This window comes from Eptatretus burgeri, chromosome 1 (genome assembly GCF_056783735.1).
Source record: "Eptatretus burgeri isolate ZD-2024b chromosome 1, Ebu_testis_v1, whole genome shotgun sequence".
Lineage (NCBI taxonomy): Eukaryota > Metazoa > Chordata > Myxini > Myxiniformes > Myxinidae > Eptatretus > Eptatretus burgeri.
The window spans coordinates 33,329,786-33,351,223 of NC_140961.1; the positions used below are offsets into that span (position 1 = coordinate 33,329,786).

General features: G+C 44.6%; 1 protein-coding gene across 9 annotated transcripts in view; it reads left to right on the top strand.

Moving 5' to 3' along the window:
- LOC147034181 (ectonucleoside triphosphate diphosphohydrolase 1-like) overlaps window positions 1-19,479 on the top strand; it is a 223,531-nt gene extending 204,052 nt beyond the window's left edge. For all 9 annotated transcript variants that reach the window (XR_015057392.1, XM_085877966.1, XM_085877927.1 and 6 more), the window contains 2 exons: window positions 12,883-13,017; window positions 13,166-19,479. Coding sequence is in view for 8 of the 9 variants with exons in the window: in XM_085877966.1 (XP_085734092.1) it covers window positions 12,883-13,017; window positions 13,166-13,348 (318 nt within the window). In the remaining variant the exon portion in view is untranslated. The remainder of the gene's footprint in view (window positions 1-12,882; window positions 13,018-13,165) is intronic.
- Window positions 19,480-21,438: the final 1,959 nt, after the last annotated feature.

Consider the following 21,438-nt stretch of genomic DNA (forward strand, 5'->3'; position numbering starts at 1 on the left):
ATCTGATTCATTACACTGGGCTGCAGTTGAAATATTTTTTTCAGAGGTCTAGGTTTTCTCAACGGTACTTAAATGTTTTTTTTGCATGCTGAATTCAGAAATGCATCTCATTTCGCTCAATCAGGTCAAGTTTTAAGCTGCGAGGCTCCGAGGTCGGAGCTCCGAGCTCCTCAAGCTCCGAGGTCGGAGCTCGTTTCATTTACGTATGTTGGAAGCAACCTTCCTCCTTACCACCGATCCAATATTATGTCATCTATCTCAATTTTAAGGAAAAAAAATAATCAAAATTTTTGTTTTTTTAATTAGCATTTTTTAAATTCAAAATCAGACTTACATTGACAGAAAATGTACAAACTATGTATAAAATGACACACAAGTACACTTAATGTGGAAGAAAGTGCCTTCTCAATTACTTTCATTTCAATTTCACAAAAATATAGATAAATCGTTGTTTCTGGCAACACCCAACATCAGTCGCTCCAGCAGTCGCTGTTTTCCTTCGTCTTTTTAATGTTGAATTTCACATTAACGGTACTTGTGCGTCATTTTATATATAGTTTGTACATTTTCTGTCAATGTAAGTCTGATTTTGAATTTAAAAAATGCGAATTAAAAAAACAAAAATTTTGATTTTTTTTTCCTTAAAATTGAAATAGCATAAAAACTTGACCTGATTGAGCGAAATGAGATACATTTCTAAATTCAGCATGCAAAAAACATATAAGGACGTTGAGAAATCTAGACCTTTGAAATGACGCAGACCAGTATTATCTCCATCATCACTGGTGTTCACTGATTCAGCAATATCTGTCAACTGCTGTGGGAGAACACACCCCTCATACCAGAGAGGCTCCAGTTTTTGGTTGACAAGTGCCCAACCGTGTCCGTCACCAGCATCAGGGATATCAAGAAAACGCTGTTTGGTACCGCTCTTCCTTGAAGTGAATGGAATGTTTACATGAACTCCACCATGATCCTCTGGCTTGCCTTCTGTGTCCTATAGCATGATTCCATGTGCAGTGTGGATTGAGACCATTCCAGTGAGGTTGTTCAGTAACTGGTCAAAATTATCTAATTTAGAGTGGAAAATGGAAGGGGCCCCTGGTGATCGAATGATTTGCGTTGACAGCAGACTTGATGTTTCAGCAACAGCCTGAGCAAGGGCAGTTTCCAACACTAGTGAGAATGAGTAGTTTTCTGAGTGTCCCATTCGGTTCAGCAAGGTTATCAATTTTTCGCTCCTGAAAAGGTGACGAAGTGTCATCCATATGAGCATATGCTTCGGGAGTTTCCATTCCCCATTCGATGCTGCACGACAAATATCTTTCCCAATTGAATTCACGAGCCTGTGCACTTTCGACGTGTGAGGAGTTGGTTTGCCTGATATCAGGTAATTCAATTTTTTTTCCAATTGTGATGGAATTACAGCTGTCATGTTTCCAAGGTCTTGGGCAGATGGAGGCCATTTCAAGTCATCAGCTTTTGCGAAGCTCTCCAGGATCACTTGATGTAGGCAATTTCCAACATCCAGGATCATGTCCCTAGCACCAAGTTCATATGCACATCGAACTGTGTCACTAATGTCACGGTGAGAGCTGTAGACAATGTAAGACTGGAAGTTGCCTCTTCTGTTAAGTGTGCAGAAGGCCAGTCTGTCCTTGTATTTGTCATGTTTCTCCAGCTTAGCTTTGAGGTTTTCTCCACGAAATTTGGGATTGGGGAAGTTGGTGCATTCCAGGTGAGAGATATAAATTTCAGTTAGCTTTGACAGTTTCATCATATTCTTGCTGATGATGATATCCTTGTCGATAACTTGGCGTACAGCACCAAACGCCTCACTGTGTGCCTCTGCTAGTTTGATTTGTTGCTCCTTGTCTTCTATGCTTGTACTTCTCCATTTGTCGGCATTTTATGTGTATTGGACCCTGCAGGATTTGTGGTATTTAGCTTCTGCAGCAAACAAATCATGGCCTCTAATTCTGATCAGCAACTTCTCATCTAATTTGTCCTCAGCAGTTTTGAGCACCGTTCTCCATCCATCAAACTCAAACTGACTTAAGCCCTCAGCATTCCATGTCCCTTTGACTTTCCCTTTCTTCCGTTCAATTGAGTGGCAGAATATACAATCGGGTGAGAATAGTACCTTGTAACCAGCTGAGCCCCTCCGACTTAACTTGGAACATGATGGTTCAGATGGATCATAATGACTGGAAAGTCGATTGAGATTCATAGTGAATCTTTGGTAACATTCTCTGTGATATCCATCACCTTCAGTAATGGTGTTTTCGTATGAGGTCACAGGTAGCAGCCATTTGGTGAACAGATTCTAATGGCTGAGACAGTCTCCTGTCACGTATGTCCTTCAACCTGGCAAGTCTTTCATCGGATTCTGCACTTATTGATAATGCCACAAGAGGTCCACACTGAAGCCCAGGGATGTGTATGATGCACCTGGACTTTGGCCTTGTCCCTTGGCTTCCACTGCCACCATCCTTCGGGCGTTTGGTTGGGGGGGGGGCCTTCTTTCTCTTGACGTTCTGATGAGTGCATTGGGTCAGAGATCACTTTACATGGTTGCACTCAGCCTCTGTGAATCTGCAAATAGATAAGAAAGCCAACATTAAAAAATTTAAAATGTCATATCTGTGATTAAATTTAAAATTGATCGTTATTTTGCTATTCATAATTGACTTAAGTGCTTGTCTTTGACCTAAAAGAGAAAACTTCACTACATATTTGATGTTAATGTCAAAATAAATGAATTGTAGAGTGTACCAGGTGCGGTGGGACGCAAGAAGCACGCGGGCCACCATCGACTCCGCTTTATTGCGTGACCAGAAGCACACTCTTCCCACCCCTAGCGGGCGAGGCATGATATACGAAAACCCAATCACGTGACACAGCACACTCCTCCCCTCGTAAAATGACCCGTCACATAACGAACGGCTAATCACAACATGACCATCGGAAACCCATCAACACTCATAATCCTCCAAGTACCGCGGCCACACCCTGACCCGCCTCGGACGGGCAGCGCCACCAGACAGCCCAGGCTCAGACGCCTCCCGGCCCGGTCGAGGTGACACCCTTGCCGGACTTGCACCTTCCGCAACACCAGCTACCCCCGACTGCCCAGCCTGCTCGACGTCCCCGGGTAGGACGGCATCAGGCGAAGCCCCCCTCGGCGCCGGCCCAGCCAGCCCCGGCGATACAACGTCAGGTGCCGGCGACACTACCGGTGGGGGTCCCGCATCGTTCAGCTCGGGGAGGTGTGGGGGGGTGACGCTGAACAGCGATCATGCATCTGGTCCACGTGCCGCTTCCACACATCCCCACCATCAGTCCGCACCATGCAATTCGCCGGCCCCAGCACCACAGAGACCACCGCCGGCACCCATTTGGAACCGTGGAAATAATCGCGCACCATTACCCGTTGCCCCACCTCGAAGCTGCGCAGCCGCGTCGGACGCGACATCGCCCCACTCCCCGACCCTCCAGGTCGTAGCAAATCCAGCCTGGACCGCAAAGCCCGTCCATAGAGACGAATGGCCGGCGAATCACCCGTGACAGGATGAACTGCGTTCCTGTAATGGAGCAAAAAGACATCGACCACCGCCTGCACAGGTGCAACACCCCCCCTGCGCAAAGCCCGCTTCAACATCTTGACAAACGACTCAGCTTGGTCATTCGTCTCAGGATGATACGGTGCGGACCTTAGATGTCTAATACCATTCTGGCGCATAAACTCATCAAATACCCCCGCGATGAACTGCGGACCATTATCAGAGACCAGGATCTCCGGCAACCCTTTATTAGCAAAGATCGTCCGCAGCTTCTCTACTGTAATGTTTGCTGAAGTATGCTGCATTACTACAACCTCCGGCCATTTAGAGAATGCATCAATCACAATCAAAAACATCTTGCCATTAACTGGTCCCGCAAAATCTACATGGACCCTCTGCCAAGCTCGGTCTGGCACAGGCCAGAGACCCGAAGCTCGACGCGGGTTATCAGCATCTGTCTGGCACGTGGCGCAACGCTTAACCAACTGCTCAATGTCTTTGCCCAACCCCGGCCACCACAACAGGCTACGAGCAAGACTCTTGGTCTTAACGATGCCAAGGTGACTGACATGCAGTTCTTCCAAACACCACTGCCTGAACCTCGGTGGAATCACGGCCCTCATTCCCCACATTACGCACCATTGGACCAACGACAGCTCCGCTGCGCGTGACGTGAAAGGTTGAAATGCCAGTGTCGAAGGCAGATCGCTCCAATTCCCCGTAGAAATCGCCTGGACGACACGGGCAAGCACCGGATCACGAGCCGATTCCACCGCGACCTGCCTGGCTGTGACCGGCCCGCTTTGGACCTGGTCCAGCACGAACACATCGACCCGGTCGCCCAACTCAGACGCAGCTGGACCCTCCGCACACGGTAAGCGTGAGAGCCCGTCGCAGTTAGCATGCTTCTCGGTGCTTCGGAACTGAATATCATAATCGTAAGCACCCAGAAACAGACACCACCGCTGTATTCGCGCGGCTGCTACCACCGGCACCCCGCGTTCGGGTCTCAAGATGAATTGAAGCGGTTTGTGATCCGTCTGTAAAGTGAAATGCCGCCCCAGCAGATATTGATGAAACCTCCGCACACCCCAGACGAGGCTGAGAGCCTCACGCTCAATCTGGGCATATCCGCGCTCTGCTGTGGACAGGGTCCGGGATGCAAAACAAACAGGCCGCTCGGAACCATCGTCCATCCTGTGGGAGAGCACTGCCCCGATGCCATCTGCAGAGCTGTCGCATGCCAATAGGAGCGGACGCGCAGGCTCGTAGTGCACGAGGACCGTATCCTCTGTGAGCAGCCGCTTGACGCGGTCGAACGACGCCTGGTGTGCAGGCCCCCAAGCCCAGCGCTCGTCCTTCTTGAGCAACCGCGTTAACGGCGCAAGTTGTGAGCTGAGCCCGCGCACGAACCTTTGGTAATACTGGGCCATGCCAATGAACGAGCGCAGCTGCGTCTTTATTGTCGCGAGGCGGTGGCATGCGCTGAATCGCCTCCACCTTCCGAGGACCTTTCAACAGCCCCTCCGGCGTGATGATGTGCCCGAGGTATTCCAAGCGCTGCTTGAAGAACGCGCACTTGTCCCTGTTTAAGCGCAGGCCGCACGCTTCTAGCTTTGTCAGCACTCGGGCAATGTTCGCAAGATGCTCGTCCGCCGTTTTCCCCGCAATGAGCACATCGTCCAGGTATGTCTGAGCGGGCAGGCCAATGCAAACCTGATCCATAGCTTTCTGCCACAAAGCTGGGGCCGAAGCAATCCCAAAACAGAGTCGGGTATATCAATAGAGTCCTTGACACGTGTTGATTGTTAAAAGCTCGCTACTCCCGGGATCCATCGGCAGGTGAAAATATGCATCACGCAGGTCTAGCTTCGTGAAGTATTGACTCCCCGCCAATCGCGCATATATTTCATCGATTGACGGCAGTGGATATTGCTCCACGCTGAGCCCCGGGTTAACCGTGGATTTGAAGTCCCCGCACAATCGGACGTCTCCATTCCGTTTCAGCACCGTGACAACTGGGGTGGCCCAATCTGAGCACGACACCCGTTCGATCACCCCACAGGCCTCCAGCCTATCCAGTTCACCCTTGACCTTGTCCCGCAGGACATACGGCACCGGACGCGGTTTACAAAACCGAGGAACCACCCCCTCCTTCAAGAAGAGTTTCGCCTCCATGCCCTTGAGTTTTCCAAGGTCGTCGCTAAACAACCCTTGATGTCTTTGAAGAATCTCCTCCAACTGATCCTCCCACTGGCTCGGCACGGGTTGCACAAGGTTAACTGCGGCCCAGTCTAGCCTGATGCGGGTCATTCAATCTCGGCCGAAGAGAGACGGCCCCCTCCCCCGTACGACGTACACCCGAAGCGTGGCGACCTGGCCTTGGTACCGCACAGACACGTCTGCCATCCCGACTGGCGTTATCTTCTCGCGGGTGTACGTGAACAGCGTGAGGTTTGACCTGATAAGCTTCAAGCCGTTGAGTCTACGCGCGGTCTGCTCGCCGATGAGCGACACCACTGCTCCCGTATAGACCTGGAACATGATCGGCGTTTCGTTCACTTCGACTTCCACCGTCATCGGGCGCGCCGTCGCCGGGCCAATTGAAAACAGGCTCAACAACGGCCGCTGGTTCCGCCCCAAGTCGCCTCGCACATCGCCGTCCACGACTTTAACGGTGGCCGACGCCCCACGGCACACACGCGCCAAATGACCCACCTTGTGACAATTCAAACACACGTTGCCTTTATACGGGCACGCACGGCGCAGGTGTCGACCTCCACATCCCAAGCATGTCCGCGGGGTCACCTCTCCGCACGCGCGGCCGCGCGGCGACGTCCGACCCGCATCGAAGGTCGTGCGCGCGTCCCGGGGTGCTCGCGACCCCGCGTGGCCGGTGATGGCTCGAACATCCCTGCAAGTCTGCTCGACCGCTGTAGCCGTGCTGACCGCCGAGTCGAATGTAATGGCTTCATCCTTCAGCCGTAAAACCGCTGAAACCATTTTCGCATCTTGTAAACCAGCAATAAAACAATCTCTGAGCCGAGCTGGACGCTCCCCCGCCGTGAACTTGCAAGCCACGGAAGAATGCTTAATCCGCGCCACGAACTCAGCGACGCGTTCCTCTGCCCCTTTCGAGAGGCGATCGAACTGGCATCGAGCGAGCTGCAACGACTTCTCCGGCGCCATGTGTGCTTTCATTTTCTCCACAATGTCCCGAAACGCCAGCCCGTCATCCCGGGGCCTGTTCGGTGCCACTAAATCACCCAGCAGCCGATAATGCTCCGGCGAAAGCGAAGCGAGCAAGATCGACTTTTGCTTGCTCTCGTCGACCACATCGTTCGCGTGGAAATAGCATTCCAATTGCTCCGAAAACAATTCGAAGTCGTCCCCGTCGAAAACGGGCATAAGTCCATATTCAACCATCCTCGTCAGCCAACTAGAGTGTACCAGGTGTGGTGGGACGCAAGAAGCACGCGGGCCACCATCGACTCCACTTTATTGCGTGACCAGAAGCACACTCTTCTCACCCCTAGCGGGCGAGGCATGATATACGAAAACCCAATCACGTGACACAGCACAAATTGTATCTTAACTAACCTGTTGGCTTCAATGAAAATGATGGGAATAATTCTTAAGTAATCTGCAAATGAATATTTGTTGTTGAAGTTCCTTGAGGGGGAGGTGTCTGTACATTAAAAATATAATTATGTGGAGGAAAAAAAATTCACACAATACCAATTTCAAGATGGATATCTTTGTTCATGAGAAATCAAGCTTTCTCTTCAGCACCAAGTCATTTCTGTGTCAGGTATTGACCTCGATGGAGGTTCTGGTCATAGTTAACAAACACAATGAGATTAACCATATGCAATTTAAGATGTGATAACATTGTGGGTATCCAAGATATTGGACCCATTTTGGCATCAAGTGGAATGCAGTTGGCATTGGCATGTCACCTCATGGTTAATTAGCAGGATATATAACAAGAAACAGGATAAAATAAGCTTTATTGAAAACTCTACAACACAGTAACGAATGGTGAATAAGACAATACAGTACATGTACTCAACATGTTATATAAGCTCTTGGATATATTAATTTTTAAACACATACATGGAACCAGCATGAGATTATGTTTCATATAATCCATAATATGTGTAGTCTGACAGTGTAATTTGTCGTCGAGAAGCCATTCTGATTGGGTACGGAAATCGCTTTTGGCATAAATGACGAAAATTCATTTTTGAGGGTACCCCTTTTCATGAGGCTAAAACAGGTAGTGCATCCCAATATTTTCAATGTCAACATTCAAATTCGTATTCAGCATATCCAGACACTTCAAAAAAACAGTTTTGTTGGGAGGTAGGGGGGGGGTGGAGTGCACGGTGGCCCTATCTAACCCATGGCCAAATACTCCCCTGTGAAAGTCGGCTTCTGGTAGACGGATGTTGTGAAACCAAGGTTGGATCGATCAACCAACACGTCCAAAAACGGTAACACGTTTGACGATTTCAGCTCCGTGGTAAACGTCAGCGCTGGATGGAGAGTGTTGAGCCATGCCTGGAAATTGTCACATACCGTCCGAGACTCAAACGAAGCAAAAATGTCAACATACCGATAGTATACGATGGGGGAATTGACCCCTTGCCGACCAGTAAGTTTCTGCATTTTGTGATAGCCCACAAAGATATTTGCAAGAGCTGGGCTTAATGGAGAACCCATGGCCACACCGTCTGTTTGAACATACATCATGTTGTTAAAACTGAATTCCACCTCCCTTGTTGTTGTGTTCATTAATTCCATGAAGACGTGCTCCGAGATCATCGGTTGTTCCAGATCGGTGCGATACAGCAAATGTGCGCATATCTCAACCGTCTCCATCAATGGTACATTCGTGAACAAGCTTTTAATATCAAAGGATGCCTTTATGTTGTCCTCACTTGTCGGTGTTGTAGCTCAAATTGATTCTCCAAATGTGAAGGAATCCTGAACCACGAAATGAGAAAGTGAATCCAATACCGGTTACAGGACCTCTCATAACCACTTGGCAAGTTCATGTTGTGCCGATCGCACCATGGACAGGATCGGTCTTAGAGGGATATTCTCCTTGTGAATCTTCGGCTGGCCGTACATTCTTGGACGTTGGGCTCCAACAGGTTTAATTCTGTCGTTCACCTCCTTTGATAGTTCCCCACGTTTGAGAAGCTATAACAGTCATTTGACGATCTGACCTTCCACCTGAGGCGTGCGATCATGTTGCGTTACACCGCCCAGATATTTAAATTTGGTTTCGTCTTTCAGGATGTCCATCATCTTGTCGATGTAATCAATCTTATTCATGATTACCATTCCAGTGCCTTTATCCGGTTTACAGATGTGAATGACAGCATTCCTCCTCAATCCTTGTATTGCCAAAAGAACATCCCGTTGCATGTGAAAATCCGCGACGTCATTCGGGATTCCACAGTACGCATGCGCGAGGTCCGATAGTCTAGCCCTTAGTGCCTGGTCTGCTTTGTTTGACACAGCTTGATGCATCGATAGTTGAGCATACAGGAGTTTAAACTCAGCGAAAATGTCTTCCCTCTTGATATTCTGTTTGGTAATGCCAAAGTTAAAACCTTTCACAGCACTTTCACAGGGCAGTATACTCGATGGGCCTTCTACAGCTCCACGAGATACAAAATTGCCTTGATCAATATCCTGGTTAACAGAGCACAGAGGATTTGTTCATCTTGTAATCTTCCTGCTGAAATTGACAAAATCATGAATAGACTCGGTGAGCATATAGTTAAGAGATACTTGCACAAGTTTCTAAACACGACAAAAGATCAGAAGATTGGTCCGGACAAATGTCCAGTCTATATCAGGATGCCCTGGAAAGGGCAATCATCACGAAGGTTTGAAGTACAAATCAAACATATTGTATCCAACACGTTTCTGGCTGTGCAACCTCGAGTAATCTTTACCTCTCGCCGTTTACTGACGTCAGTCCACAAGGATGTGCGACCCACCTCACAAACCAGCAATGTTATTTATGAGTTTAAGTGCCGATGTGAAGCTCGGTACGTGGGCCGCACAACACTAAGATTGGCTGATCGGATCAAACACCACGTCCCCTTGGCGATTCGAAGAAAGATTGTGAGGGTTAGAACACAACCAGTGTGAGCATGTAGAAATATCCAGCAACCACCGGCCACTGTACCTGCTTCATCTGCCATTGCACAGCACCTGGTTGCCAACCCTATCTGTGCAGACCAGTACAATGCAGATATGTTCAGGATATTGAGCCGAGGTCGGAGCTCATTTCATTTACGTATGTTGGAAGCAACCTTCATCCTTCCCACCGATCCAATATTATGTTATCAAAAGGAATTTGTAGGATCTCTGTGTCTCTTTCAGCATTGAAAGATCAAGGGAAGTACGGTAACAAATGGTGAATGGACCTTTGGGAAAACCCATCCCCCCTCTACCCAGGATGCGGTTGCAAAAGTCAACCCATCGGCAAACTCTGCTCCAGCCAATGGGAGTTCGAGGTAAATATGATGAGCCGACCAATGGGTGTTCGGATTAACCGTGATGTCATTACGGTTTAACCAATCAGTGTCTACTTTAAAGAGACGTGCATATAAGCACGTGCCTTCACTTCCCTCTTCACTTGCTGCGTTCTTACCCTGAAGAGTGCAGCATGAAAAGTTTCGGTCACTATTTAAATGTCAAGTTTGTTTGTATCTATATATATATATATATATATATATATATATATATATATATATATATATATATATATATATATATATGATATTTTTTCATCAACCGCTGTCACAATGGGAACCCAACGGGTTCACGGGTCATCTAGTATATTACTAAAACTCTCATCTTGTGTATATGTATATATATATATATATATATATATATATATATATATATATATATATATATATATATATATATATATATATACATATACACAAGATGAGAGTTTTAGTAATATACTAGATGACCCGTGAACCCGTTGGGTTCCCATTGTGACAGCGGTTGATGAAAAAATATCATTTCAAGAAAAAAAAAAAGATAGTTCCAGTGAACTATACCGCTGAGGTTGTTTGCATTGATCAAATTCTCCCGAAGAGTACTTGACTGAATCGGGAATTGATGTTTTTAATAATTTTTTCGTAGCCCGATTTGATCGAAACTTGATGCTGCACACCGCAGGTGAACGGTGAGTAAGGTGGCCCTAACATTTTTGCACTGCCGTGTACCTATTTGGCTGTATTTTGGGAACATACATACATATATATCTCTTCTTCTTCCTCTTTCAGCTGCTCCCGTGAGGGATCACCACAGCGGATCATCCATATGATCCGCATAGTGATTTGGCACATGTTTTACACCGGATGCCCTTCCTGACGCAACCCTGGTCACCTCTTGCGACACAGGGTTCTGGTACACCTATTTTAACCGGGGTATACACCGGCCCAGTACACTGGTACTCATTTCGCCAACTTCGGAAGGATGACAGGCTGAGTCAACCCCCTGGTGTATTAATTCAGTGGCACAACGGGGCTTGAACTCAGGACCTTTTGGATCCCAAGCCGCTGCCCAAACCACTGCGCCAACACCAGGCTATGAAGCTGGCTGTCCTAATTTGACGCTATGAAGCGTCAAACGACTGGTGAAGAAGAAGAAGAAGAAGAAGAAGAAGAAGAAGAAGAAGGACAGCCAGCTTCAGGCTACATTTGAACGTCACATTACCCAAGCAGGGATGTGCAATGCACATCTACCCTCGTGCGTGTCTACCATGTATGAATAGTCAAACAAAGTGATTACCCTTATTACTTTATTTCCCTCCTGGGGTTTAATTAATCAAGTCATCAACATAGGAGAAATGGCAGGAACATGTGGCACATGCAGCCTTAACCCTTTGAACCCTGGAGGCCATTTTACCAGCCACGATTCAAACCTCCAGAAACCTGAGTGACGGGATTTTTCTCCAAGGAGTCCAGAGTGGGGAAGCCGAAAGTCCAAGGAGCTCAGGGTTCGAAGGGTTAAGGAAATAATTAAAGAAATAGTTTTATAGGCACAAGACGCATGGCGCAGAATCCCAAATTAAATCGACACAATTAATATGCACAATAACTTAACAAACAAGGAAAGAACTAAACCCTGGCTACGGGCCCATGCACACCACAACCATTTGCATAAAATTGGGCGAGTGTGGAAAATGGCAGTGAGTGAAAAGCCCCGGGTTTAACAACAGGCAGGCGAGCATGCAGCGAATGAGGGCAGAACATACTGACAGCAGAGAGACAGCTCGGCCAAGGGCGAGAATACCGCCAGAGTTGCCAAAGACCAAGAGTGCAAACTTCACTCCTATAAAGAGCCTCACTCCTGTTAAACAGAAAAATAGAGACCACAGACAAGAGCACAAGAGCCACAGGCCAAGAGAGCAAGCAAGGCGCGAGCACACACTTTGGTGTCAAGGATTCCCCCCTCCCTGCCGACTGATCACCTAATTTTCCCTCATGTTTCAAACAGCTGTCCCTACCCAGCGATCTTTCTGCCAAATAACAGACAAAGGTGGCGACCCCATGCTAATAGCAACAATTTAATAATGACAATAAGAATTGCAATAAAAAAATGCACAGTTATAAAATTAATTACTGTCGATACAATCGACTTGAGACAAATTCAGAGACATATGAGAACAAAGACTTAGAATAGTTTGAGTAAACAGGAGTGTTATGAGGAAATATGTAAATGGTGATTCTTGCTTCTTCTTTTTTTCCCCCTAAGCAAAAGCAGTCAATATTATGTATTACTATAAGCCTGGTGTTGGCTTAGTGGTTAGGGTGGTGGCTTGGGATCCCAGGGTCCTGAGTTCAAGCCCCGTTGGCTGCTGAATTAACACCAGGAGGTTGACTCAGCCTGTCATCCTTCCGAGGTCGTCGAAATGAGTACCAGTGTACTGGTCCCGGTGTATGCCCCGGTTAGAATAGGTGTACTATATCCCTGTGTGTCATAAGAGGCGACCAGGGTTGGCGTCAGGAAGGGCATCCGGCCATAAAACATTGCCTCAAGAAAAAGCCCAACCCCTGCACAGCAGGGAAAAATGGCTGTAAAAACGGTCATATATCATGATGTATTACTATACTGTACTTGATAAGTGAAGGCTGAAGACCAAGTTTTCATTGTGTATCTTGGTTTTCATTGCCCTTGAGTGGCTTCTTGATCACGACTGATGCGATGCAGTCTTTGATTGTTCAAGTGTTGATGTTGTTTCTCGATTGGCCACTAACTACCTTCCTAACCTCAGGTGAAGGCAAGCTGGAAAATCCCTGAGAAGTACTTGGGTACCAACTGCTTCGCAGGCTTCTATGTACTGCATCTCCTGACGCTTGGCTTTCGTTTTAACCAGAGTACCTGGTCCAACATAAAGTTTGTAAATAAGGTAAGTAGCACAATTTTTGAATCCCCCCCCCAACCAATACCTCATGACTTCTGCATTAACTGTAAGATGACCTGAGCTATACAACAGATACATGACCTCATCCTCTCAGTCCTCCTGCTTGTAACCATCTCTTCCATTTGTATACCAGCTGGAGGGAACGCTTGGCAATGGACGAGCTGGTTGGACACTAGGTTACATGCTCAATCTCACAAACCTGTTACCGGTGGAAGCTCCAGTGAACCCCATTCATTTGGTTCCCTTCGCTGTTGTGATGTCGTTTCTGGTGTTGGGGCTGTTTATCCTCTTAGTCCTGATTTTGTTCAATGCCTGAGATCTTCCTTGCTCACAGAAACCTCTCAGGAATTTCCATCCAGGATTGTGCACCAAATGCAGCCTGTAAATGGAATTTTTCTTGAAGAAGAACCTTTGTGGAAGTCAATAATTTCATATCATGTTACAGCCTTTTATTATATGCTCCAACTGGCTATTTCATGAGCCTTGACTTTGTATACAAATAAAACAACTACCACAGTGTATTTGTAAATTAAATTCCTCTCTGGACCAACAGAGTTTGCCATGTCTAGTTTACCACTGATCCTACTGGCTATCACTGCCCAAAAAGATAAATATCACCCACGTCGGCACAAGTTGTGTGCGTTCCAGAACCTCATGTTCTTCGGGTTGGGGATGTCTTCTCAGTCCTGCATAAAGTTAGATGGAGATTGTCTCAAGGATGTAATGCAATAAATTTTGAAATGTAATCGACCAATAGGTTCACTGTTTGAGCCATTTGTCATTGTATTGCAAGTAGCCAGTGCAAGAAAACAAAAACTTATGCTTTAAAGTTTAAAGTCTTAGTGGCATTACAAGAGGCAATTTAGACAAACTTTTTTCACAACTTTTGGGTTCTTTGGGGTTTTTTTGTAAACCAAGATTAAGGCTTGTGGCTAAGCTGATTGACAAAATAATTGCATTGCAATGATGAATCATTGAGTTGGCGTACAAGGAAGCAAGCCTTGCTTTTGATAATTTAAATATAATGACTGAAGCATCCTTCATTTAGCTGTTTGTTGAGGGACTATGTATATATGTTTTTTGAACAAAAAAGGCAAAGTATTTGGCTCCTTCCGTTGTCAACATGTCTCATATATTCCCACCATCACCCCTCCCTTCATGTTACTATCTCCTCCAAACATTATTTTCTCAAACTCCTTCCCAACCTTTGGAAATGCACAGATGGCACCTTTTTATACATAGTCGAGGCTCGTGGAAGAGCTAGCACACTGAACGGACCTGGACGCAATAGGACAAAAGGAACAGCAGAGAGATGGGAGGAAACACCGACAGCGGAGTTGAAAGACAAGATGAAGGGACACCCAGACAAAAAAATGAGCGTGGGGAGGAACGGGGAGGATGCATAGAGTGGAGAAGATTGATATAGAGAGAAAATCTCAGGAGGGGGGAAACTGGAAACCTGGAAGGAGGAGGAATTGGGGTGGGGTGAAGGAGTTAACAAGGGTAGAAAAGATCATGGTTAGGGGATGATCTTAGATAGTGGTGAACAGCTGTATTTAAAACCTGGAGGGAAGAGTGAATGAACAAGATGTGGAAGTTCATTCCACAGATTGGGAAAAAAGAGAAACGGATGCATGGAGGTGAGCAGTGATCCTGGATGTAAGTAGTTTCACCAGAAGGGGGTTGATGGTGGGCCATGTGTGCCCTGCAGAAACCTCGGAGGGACAAAGCACAGAAAGAGCAGATGGTGCAAGACCAGAAAGGAGGCGGTAGAAGACAGAGAGTCGACTGACCTGTCGAAGTGATAGGCCCATAGACAACTTAATCGTGTGAGAGTCCAAAAAATCTTAATGGCCTTGGTTTCTACAGCATCAAGCTGAGCAATATGTGAGGCAGGGGAGCCAGCCCAGAGGGGAGAGTAGTATTCCATCAAGCTGTGGATAAACGCCTTGTAGGTGGATAGGAGAGGAGTTCAGGTGTACCAAGAAGGGACTTTGTATGATAGAAGATGCCTAGTCAGCATCTGACTTTGGAGGCCAACTTGGAAATGTGGTTTACTCAAGAAAAATTCTGGCTGATATTGAGACCCAGGAGTTTGAATGACTGTACTTCCTCAAAATAAGGTAAATGGTGGGGGGAGAGGGGGTTTCCAAAAAGTCCTTTCGGAGAGAGATAATGAGAGTGTGAGCTTTGTCATTATTGAAAGACATATTTCAAGTGTTTGACCAGCTTGTGATTTTTTTTTCAAGGTCTGAAGAGAGGGAAGAGGCTGCAACTTGCCTTCTGAAGGATGAGGGATGTTATAGTAGAGGGTGGAGTCATGAGAAAATAGATAAAGGGTGTTTTCCAGAAAGTCAGAGAGATCATTTATAAAGATCAGGAAGAGGACTGGGCCAAGAACACTGCCTTAAGGCACTCCAATTATTCAATAGAAACGGATAGTCACGTATGCTTACAAGGGCAACTACAGTTAGCAGATTATAACAAGTATTTTTTGAGCTCACAAAATGACAAATTCCATCTGCTATGTAGAAAACACACCTCCTCGCATTCCATCTGCTATGTGGAAAATTTACATTTTATGAAGGTGGATCAACATGATCCAAAAATGACCAACATTAACATGTCTCAAATATATTGTAATTTTTCATGCCTATTCAGTTATCGTGTACGAGTGTGGATTTAATATACTTCATTAGCTTACTTCAAATCGGCTGATAGTTACTAAAAAGAGGCTGGCCTGTCAATCATTGAAATTCTCTAATTCTGAAAACTGTGTTCATGAAACGCAAGATTCTGAGACCTTTAGAGATGAACACGTAACACATACTGGAGCAAATACGCAAAAAAGTGCAGACACCCTCAGTGACGAGTAACGCAGAACTTTCATCTGTGAATATCGATAACTATTGACAAGGACGTGGACCAGGGAGCCATTTTCAATGACAAGTGTTGGCACAGTAGAAGGCATCACTCACAATCTTCATTTTTACCTCATAATTTCTCCTGAAGTTTGTGGCTTCTCCTCCAAAGCAAAATGAAGTATCATTCAGTGCATTATATATTTTTCTAAAGTACCTCTTCTGTGTAATAAATGTTATGGTGGTTAGAATGTTTACCTTGATAAGTGGTGCAGATTCTTCTTTAAAATAAATAAATAAAGGATTGTTGCAGCTGTTCGTAGCCGCCCATTAAGTGTGCGTGTATGTGTGTTTGTTTCATTTGTATGTGTGGGAGAGAGAGAACACAATGTACCAGATATACAAGTGGTTTATGGTTATAGGAGGCAGAGAGGCATCGGAAAACGAGAGTTTGAAGGAAGATAATTTTAAAGAAAGTAAGGTTGATCGAATAAATAATCCAAAGGTCGTTTTAAACAATGCAGAGACGCGTCATTATTTGAAGTAACTTCAAACACAATATATTATTGTTGTTCTTAAGAAGGCAAGTAGTAATATTGCATTTGTATGTAATGCATTCTACATTCAAACACTTTTGGAAGAATTAGTCTTTTAGAGTGGACCTTCTGGGATCCACAAAATAAGAGATGATAATAAAATCGACTTGAAAAACCACCATAAATCACTCGTAGTCAAGAAGGCCGTTGGTTTCAGATTGAAAACTATCAATTACCACCCATTTACGAGATCACTGAAATCACAATAATCCGCGTAAGATGAGGTTCATCATCGCACATCGAGAATTAAAATTGAAAACATTGTCAGGCAGTATTACAGAGACAATGAAACTTATTTACAAATGCTTACAAAACAACCATTAAAAGTGAGGTTTTATTGTGCTATTAAAAAAATTCTGGAGCATTGATAACTCCAAACCTGTAATCGATACCATCTACAACATTAGGAATTTATTTATCAACTTGTGATTTTTCCCCATGATACACTGACATTCCTTGTAACAAACCCACAGCCACATTGCACAAAGTGGTCGAGAAAGCATTTACCTGAGGTGGTCGACTAGAAGTGTACATCACGGTCTATCACAAAAGAGTATACTGCTCTGTAAAAAGTCCTTTTTCAGGTAATTTTGCAAATAACAAACTTTATGAAAAAATAAATTTCCAATGAAAAACAGCAACTGTATATCTGGGAACAGGATATTCCAGCAGATAGTAGGGATACCCATGGGTTCAGATCCAGAACCTTTCTTTGAAAACTTGTTCTTGCACATGTATAAGTCTTATCGGGTCCAGAAAATGAGTAAAAATAAACTAACATCTGCGAAAACGTGCGGAAACATATTTAAACTAGAAGAGCACGCGGTAGAGCGCATACCTCTGCCCGGATCCGGATCCGGATCCAGATTCGGATCTTTACCAAAATCGAATCAATTCGAACATTGTCACACACCCAAACTGCCCATCAAATTTTATCTGAATCCTTGCACAACTTTGAGATATCGTGCTATATATTGTTTTTGGCCCTATCTCTCAACGGTGAAGAATCACTTTTAAAAAATCATATCCGGATTTGGATCTTCACCAAAATCTAATCAATTCGTCCTTGTCACACACCTAAACTGCCCACTAAATTTCATATATATATTCATCTACAACCTTTTGAAATATCCTGCACACACAAACAAGCAGACAGACAGGGGTGAAAACATAACCTCCGTCCACCTTCAGTGGGCGGAGGTAATCAATTGACGTTTTTAATGACATTTAATGAAAGGCTTATATTTTATCAGCTTCGTGATCACATTCAATGGCTAGAATTTTAAAAAGGAAAACGAAATTCATACTTCAGTTGTTCTCTTAGAATTGTAAATTCATATTGAAAATAATAAATCACATCAAATTTTTTTCATAAACAAGATGCTTTTCCCTTCAACAGTCTACGAATGTCTCTCTTGGTCAGCAACATCCCAAATAAAAACAATCTGTTCTTCGATACAGATTTGGGTGAAATAATCAGAACAGTGAGAGCAACTACACACAGGAATAATCAAGTTAAACAGATCGTCACATATGCGAACACAATGAACGGCAGTTAGAAGATGATAACAAGTATATTTTGAGATCACAAAATGACAAAATACAATTTATTAAATATAACAAAAAATTGTAAAAACATCATTAGTCCAAGCACTCTAATAAGTACATTTTCAAACATTTTCTGTGGTTGTAAGGAAACACATTCGAACACGTGTGAAAAGGGTTAAAATTACATTTTCTGTATTTAAATAACAGCTCGATTTAGTGGTTAGCAAAATGGATGTGCTGGGTAATGTGCGTGCAATCTGCAAGGTAAGGTGTGCATGATTTAATGTTTTGTTATGTAATAGAACGTGTGATGAGCATTATGAATATTGAATAATACATTAAACCCTCAAACAAGAAATGTAGAAAGCTTGACCAGTGAGATTGCATGTTGTTGGGTTCAATGAATGTCTTGATAAAGCTGAGGTTGTGGATCTATTGATGTTGACACATGGCCGTAGTTGTGGTCCCACTGTTAGGATAATTTTTGGGGTGAGTGGATCGAAACCTTGAGGAAGAATGGAGCCAGCTGATGGTCTTGGCAGTCAGGATATCTATCAATTACTAAAAGGTTAATAAAGTTCTCATGTTAGGTGAACAACTATTTTGAGGTTTATAATTCAGATAAAGTTAACTATTGGGTGTTGTGGAATTAATTATTTACATCCTTTAAATGCAGTTCACATAATCCGCTTTAGGGAAGGCCATTACTATTCAGTAAATGATTTAGATGTGCGAGAACAGACTTGTTAAAAAAATGGTGTGTGTGTGTGTGTGTGTGTGTGTGTGTGTGTGTGTGTGTGTGTGTGTGTGTGTGTGTGTGTGTGTGTGTGTGTGTGTGTGTGTGTGTGTGTGTGTGTGTGTGTGTGTGTGTGTGTGTGTGTGTGTGTAAGCTCCTGTTACAAAAGCTTTAGTTTATTTTATTGTATTTCATCAATGAATTATAACTTCTCATAATGCTCTATTGGAGTTTTTCTACTTTTGCAAATATGAACATTTTTTCCCCCTCCTGTTGAAATCTGACCTTCTATTCACAAAATACAATTTTTTTTTTTAATCTTTGCAAAAATGAATTTGTTTTTATTTAATTTGTATTTCAGGGGGGGTTATCACTAAATATTTAACTTTATATGGAGGTGTGCAGTTTTAAAAGGTTTTAAAAAGCAGAAAAAGATTGTGCAGTTTAAAAAGGTTTAAATTATTGGGAAAGAACAATGTCGAAAATTCTGTTAAATTTGTGTTTAAAAAGGATATTTGTTGCATCGATAAATCAATTTTATTAATAATGTTAATTCATATTGTATTGAAGGTAACAGGTCAAGCTTTGTTGCCTTCTTCACATAATGTGCACAACTTGTAAAATATGCCAAATAAGTGTTTAAATACAAGTCACTCTGTTCATTGTTGAAGTGTCAGCATTTGTAATAAAACCTATTTCGATTTCAGTTGCTTTGTTTTGGATTGTACTTGATTTTGTGGGGGGAGGGATGCATCCCCGAAATACTGTATGTGTTACTTGGGGCTTTGGATTGCACTTTCAAGCCCGAAAGCTGCACATGTGTAGCTCTTCTTATTTAGTTCTGTCAATTATCTCCGTATCGAGCCATGTTGGACAAAATGAGTCACTGCACAACATGGAGCCATTTTTCTGAGGTGTTGTGGTCTGAAGATCAGTCTGTTCTCTTCTCTTCACTTCTGGACAGCACTGCCTATTCATAGCATGTCGATGCCCGTCAATGATATCATTCAGAGATAACCACAATGTATGGACTGAAATCAAATGTAAACCAGACCAGGTTATACAAGCATATTAATTAATATTTAGAGACCAATCCATACTGTTTGGAATGTATCATAATTAGTTGACAAACGTTTCTACACTAGAATTAATCCTGGATGGTTTTCCACTCTGACACAGGATATTTTACTGAAGGTGCTGGAATTTGTTCAGGGTACTGGCGACAACTCATCTACTCCATGAAAGACATCGTGGGATTATTAATGTCCACCACGGATGAGTGCTGGTTGAGGAGACCTCTGAATTACCACCATTTTCTGATGGACATTGATGCCTGGCCCTGCCTGTAAAATACCAGGATGCCAATTTAGAGCTGGGTCGATGTTCCAGTCCAGGCTAGACAACTCAAAGGTCAAAGCAATATCCTGCCAGACCACGTACAAAGTTAATACTGTTGTGGGCCGGGGTCTGGTGGCGAGAACGACCGCTAGGTGGGGGAAGTTACGTCGACTCCCACCAGATTCCCCGGAATTGTAGGCCATTGCTCATGGATAATTCCATGACGCGGCGGATTGCTTAACCGACCGTGGACTCCAATACCTCAACCGCGTGGCGTAGGGTCCTCCTGTCTAGAACCAAGTTACCTAATTAACCACGCGATTTCAACTACCGGGGAACCATGCCCTCGGTACGCCTTGCCCAAACCGGATCACTCTACCGGCTACGGTAGAGTACCAACTACCAACTCTACCAACTACCTTTCCGGATCGGATGCAGCTGAGCGGAACTGCCAAGGACGTACCGGCTAAAAGGAACGGATTATCAGGAATAAAGACCCGGCTAAACTTAGATCCGAACCATGCTGGACCAATGGAGGAAAAAACAAAAACGAGCTGGGAACATTTCTACAATTATTTATTTACACTCCGCGAGGAAAAACATGTGGCACAGGAACAAGGTTTATTGGGTGTGTTATGCAGGGGGAAGATGAGAGAGATGTCGTGCGACAATTATACAGCAACTTACCAACTTACACAGAGCAGACTTACATGAGAATAATAATAGCAAGAATTACAATAATCAAAGACCTTATACAATTTTACTTAAAAGACAGGCGCCACACACTCAGACACACACTCAGACAAAACAAACCCAACGAAAAGAAAAGGGGACCCTTTTGCAGCCAGGGAGGGAGGGAGTTGAGGTCGCAGTTCTTGGTACCTGAGAGTTTCGGGGGAAGGAGTGCTCCGCGGTGCAGCACCTGACAACAGTCGTACAGTTCGGACCACAGCCACCCGTGTGGAGTTTGGGTTCGTGGAGGAGTTTGAGTGGAGAGTGCGGACCAGCACAACAGGCGGGCCGCCAAGGTGAGACGTGGGTAGACACTCCATAACAACGACCCCTTCAACAACTGCACACTTCCAATCCTTCTACCGCAACCTCCTTCGACCTTCCCAACCAACCAACGAACCCGGCGAACATGAACCAACCAAGCACTAAGGCTAAGCACTTCCAAATCGAACTCCTTCCTTTCTTTCTCTCAAATCCAACCACAAACTCCTTTTCATCCCATACCACACTACTCTGAGGATTGCTTCGTATCTTAGAGATCGCGGAGCTAGGGGGTGGAGCCATGGCGAAGCCAACGTCATCGTCCATCCTGATT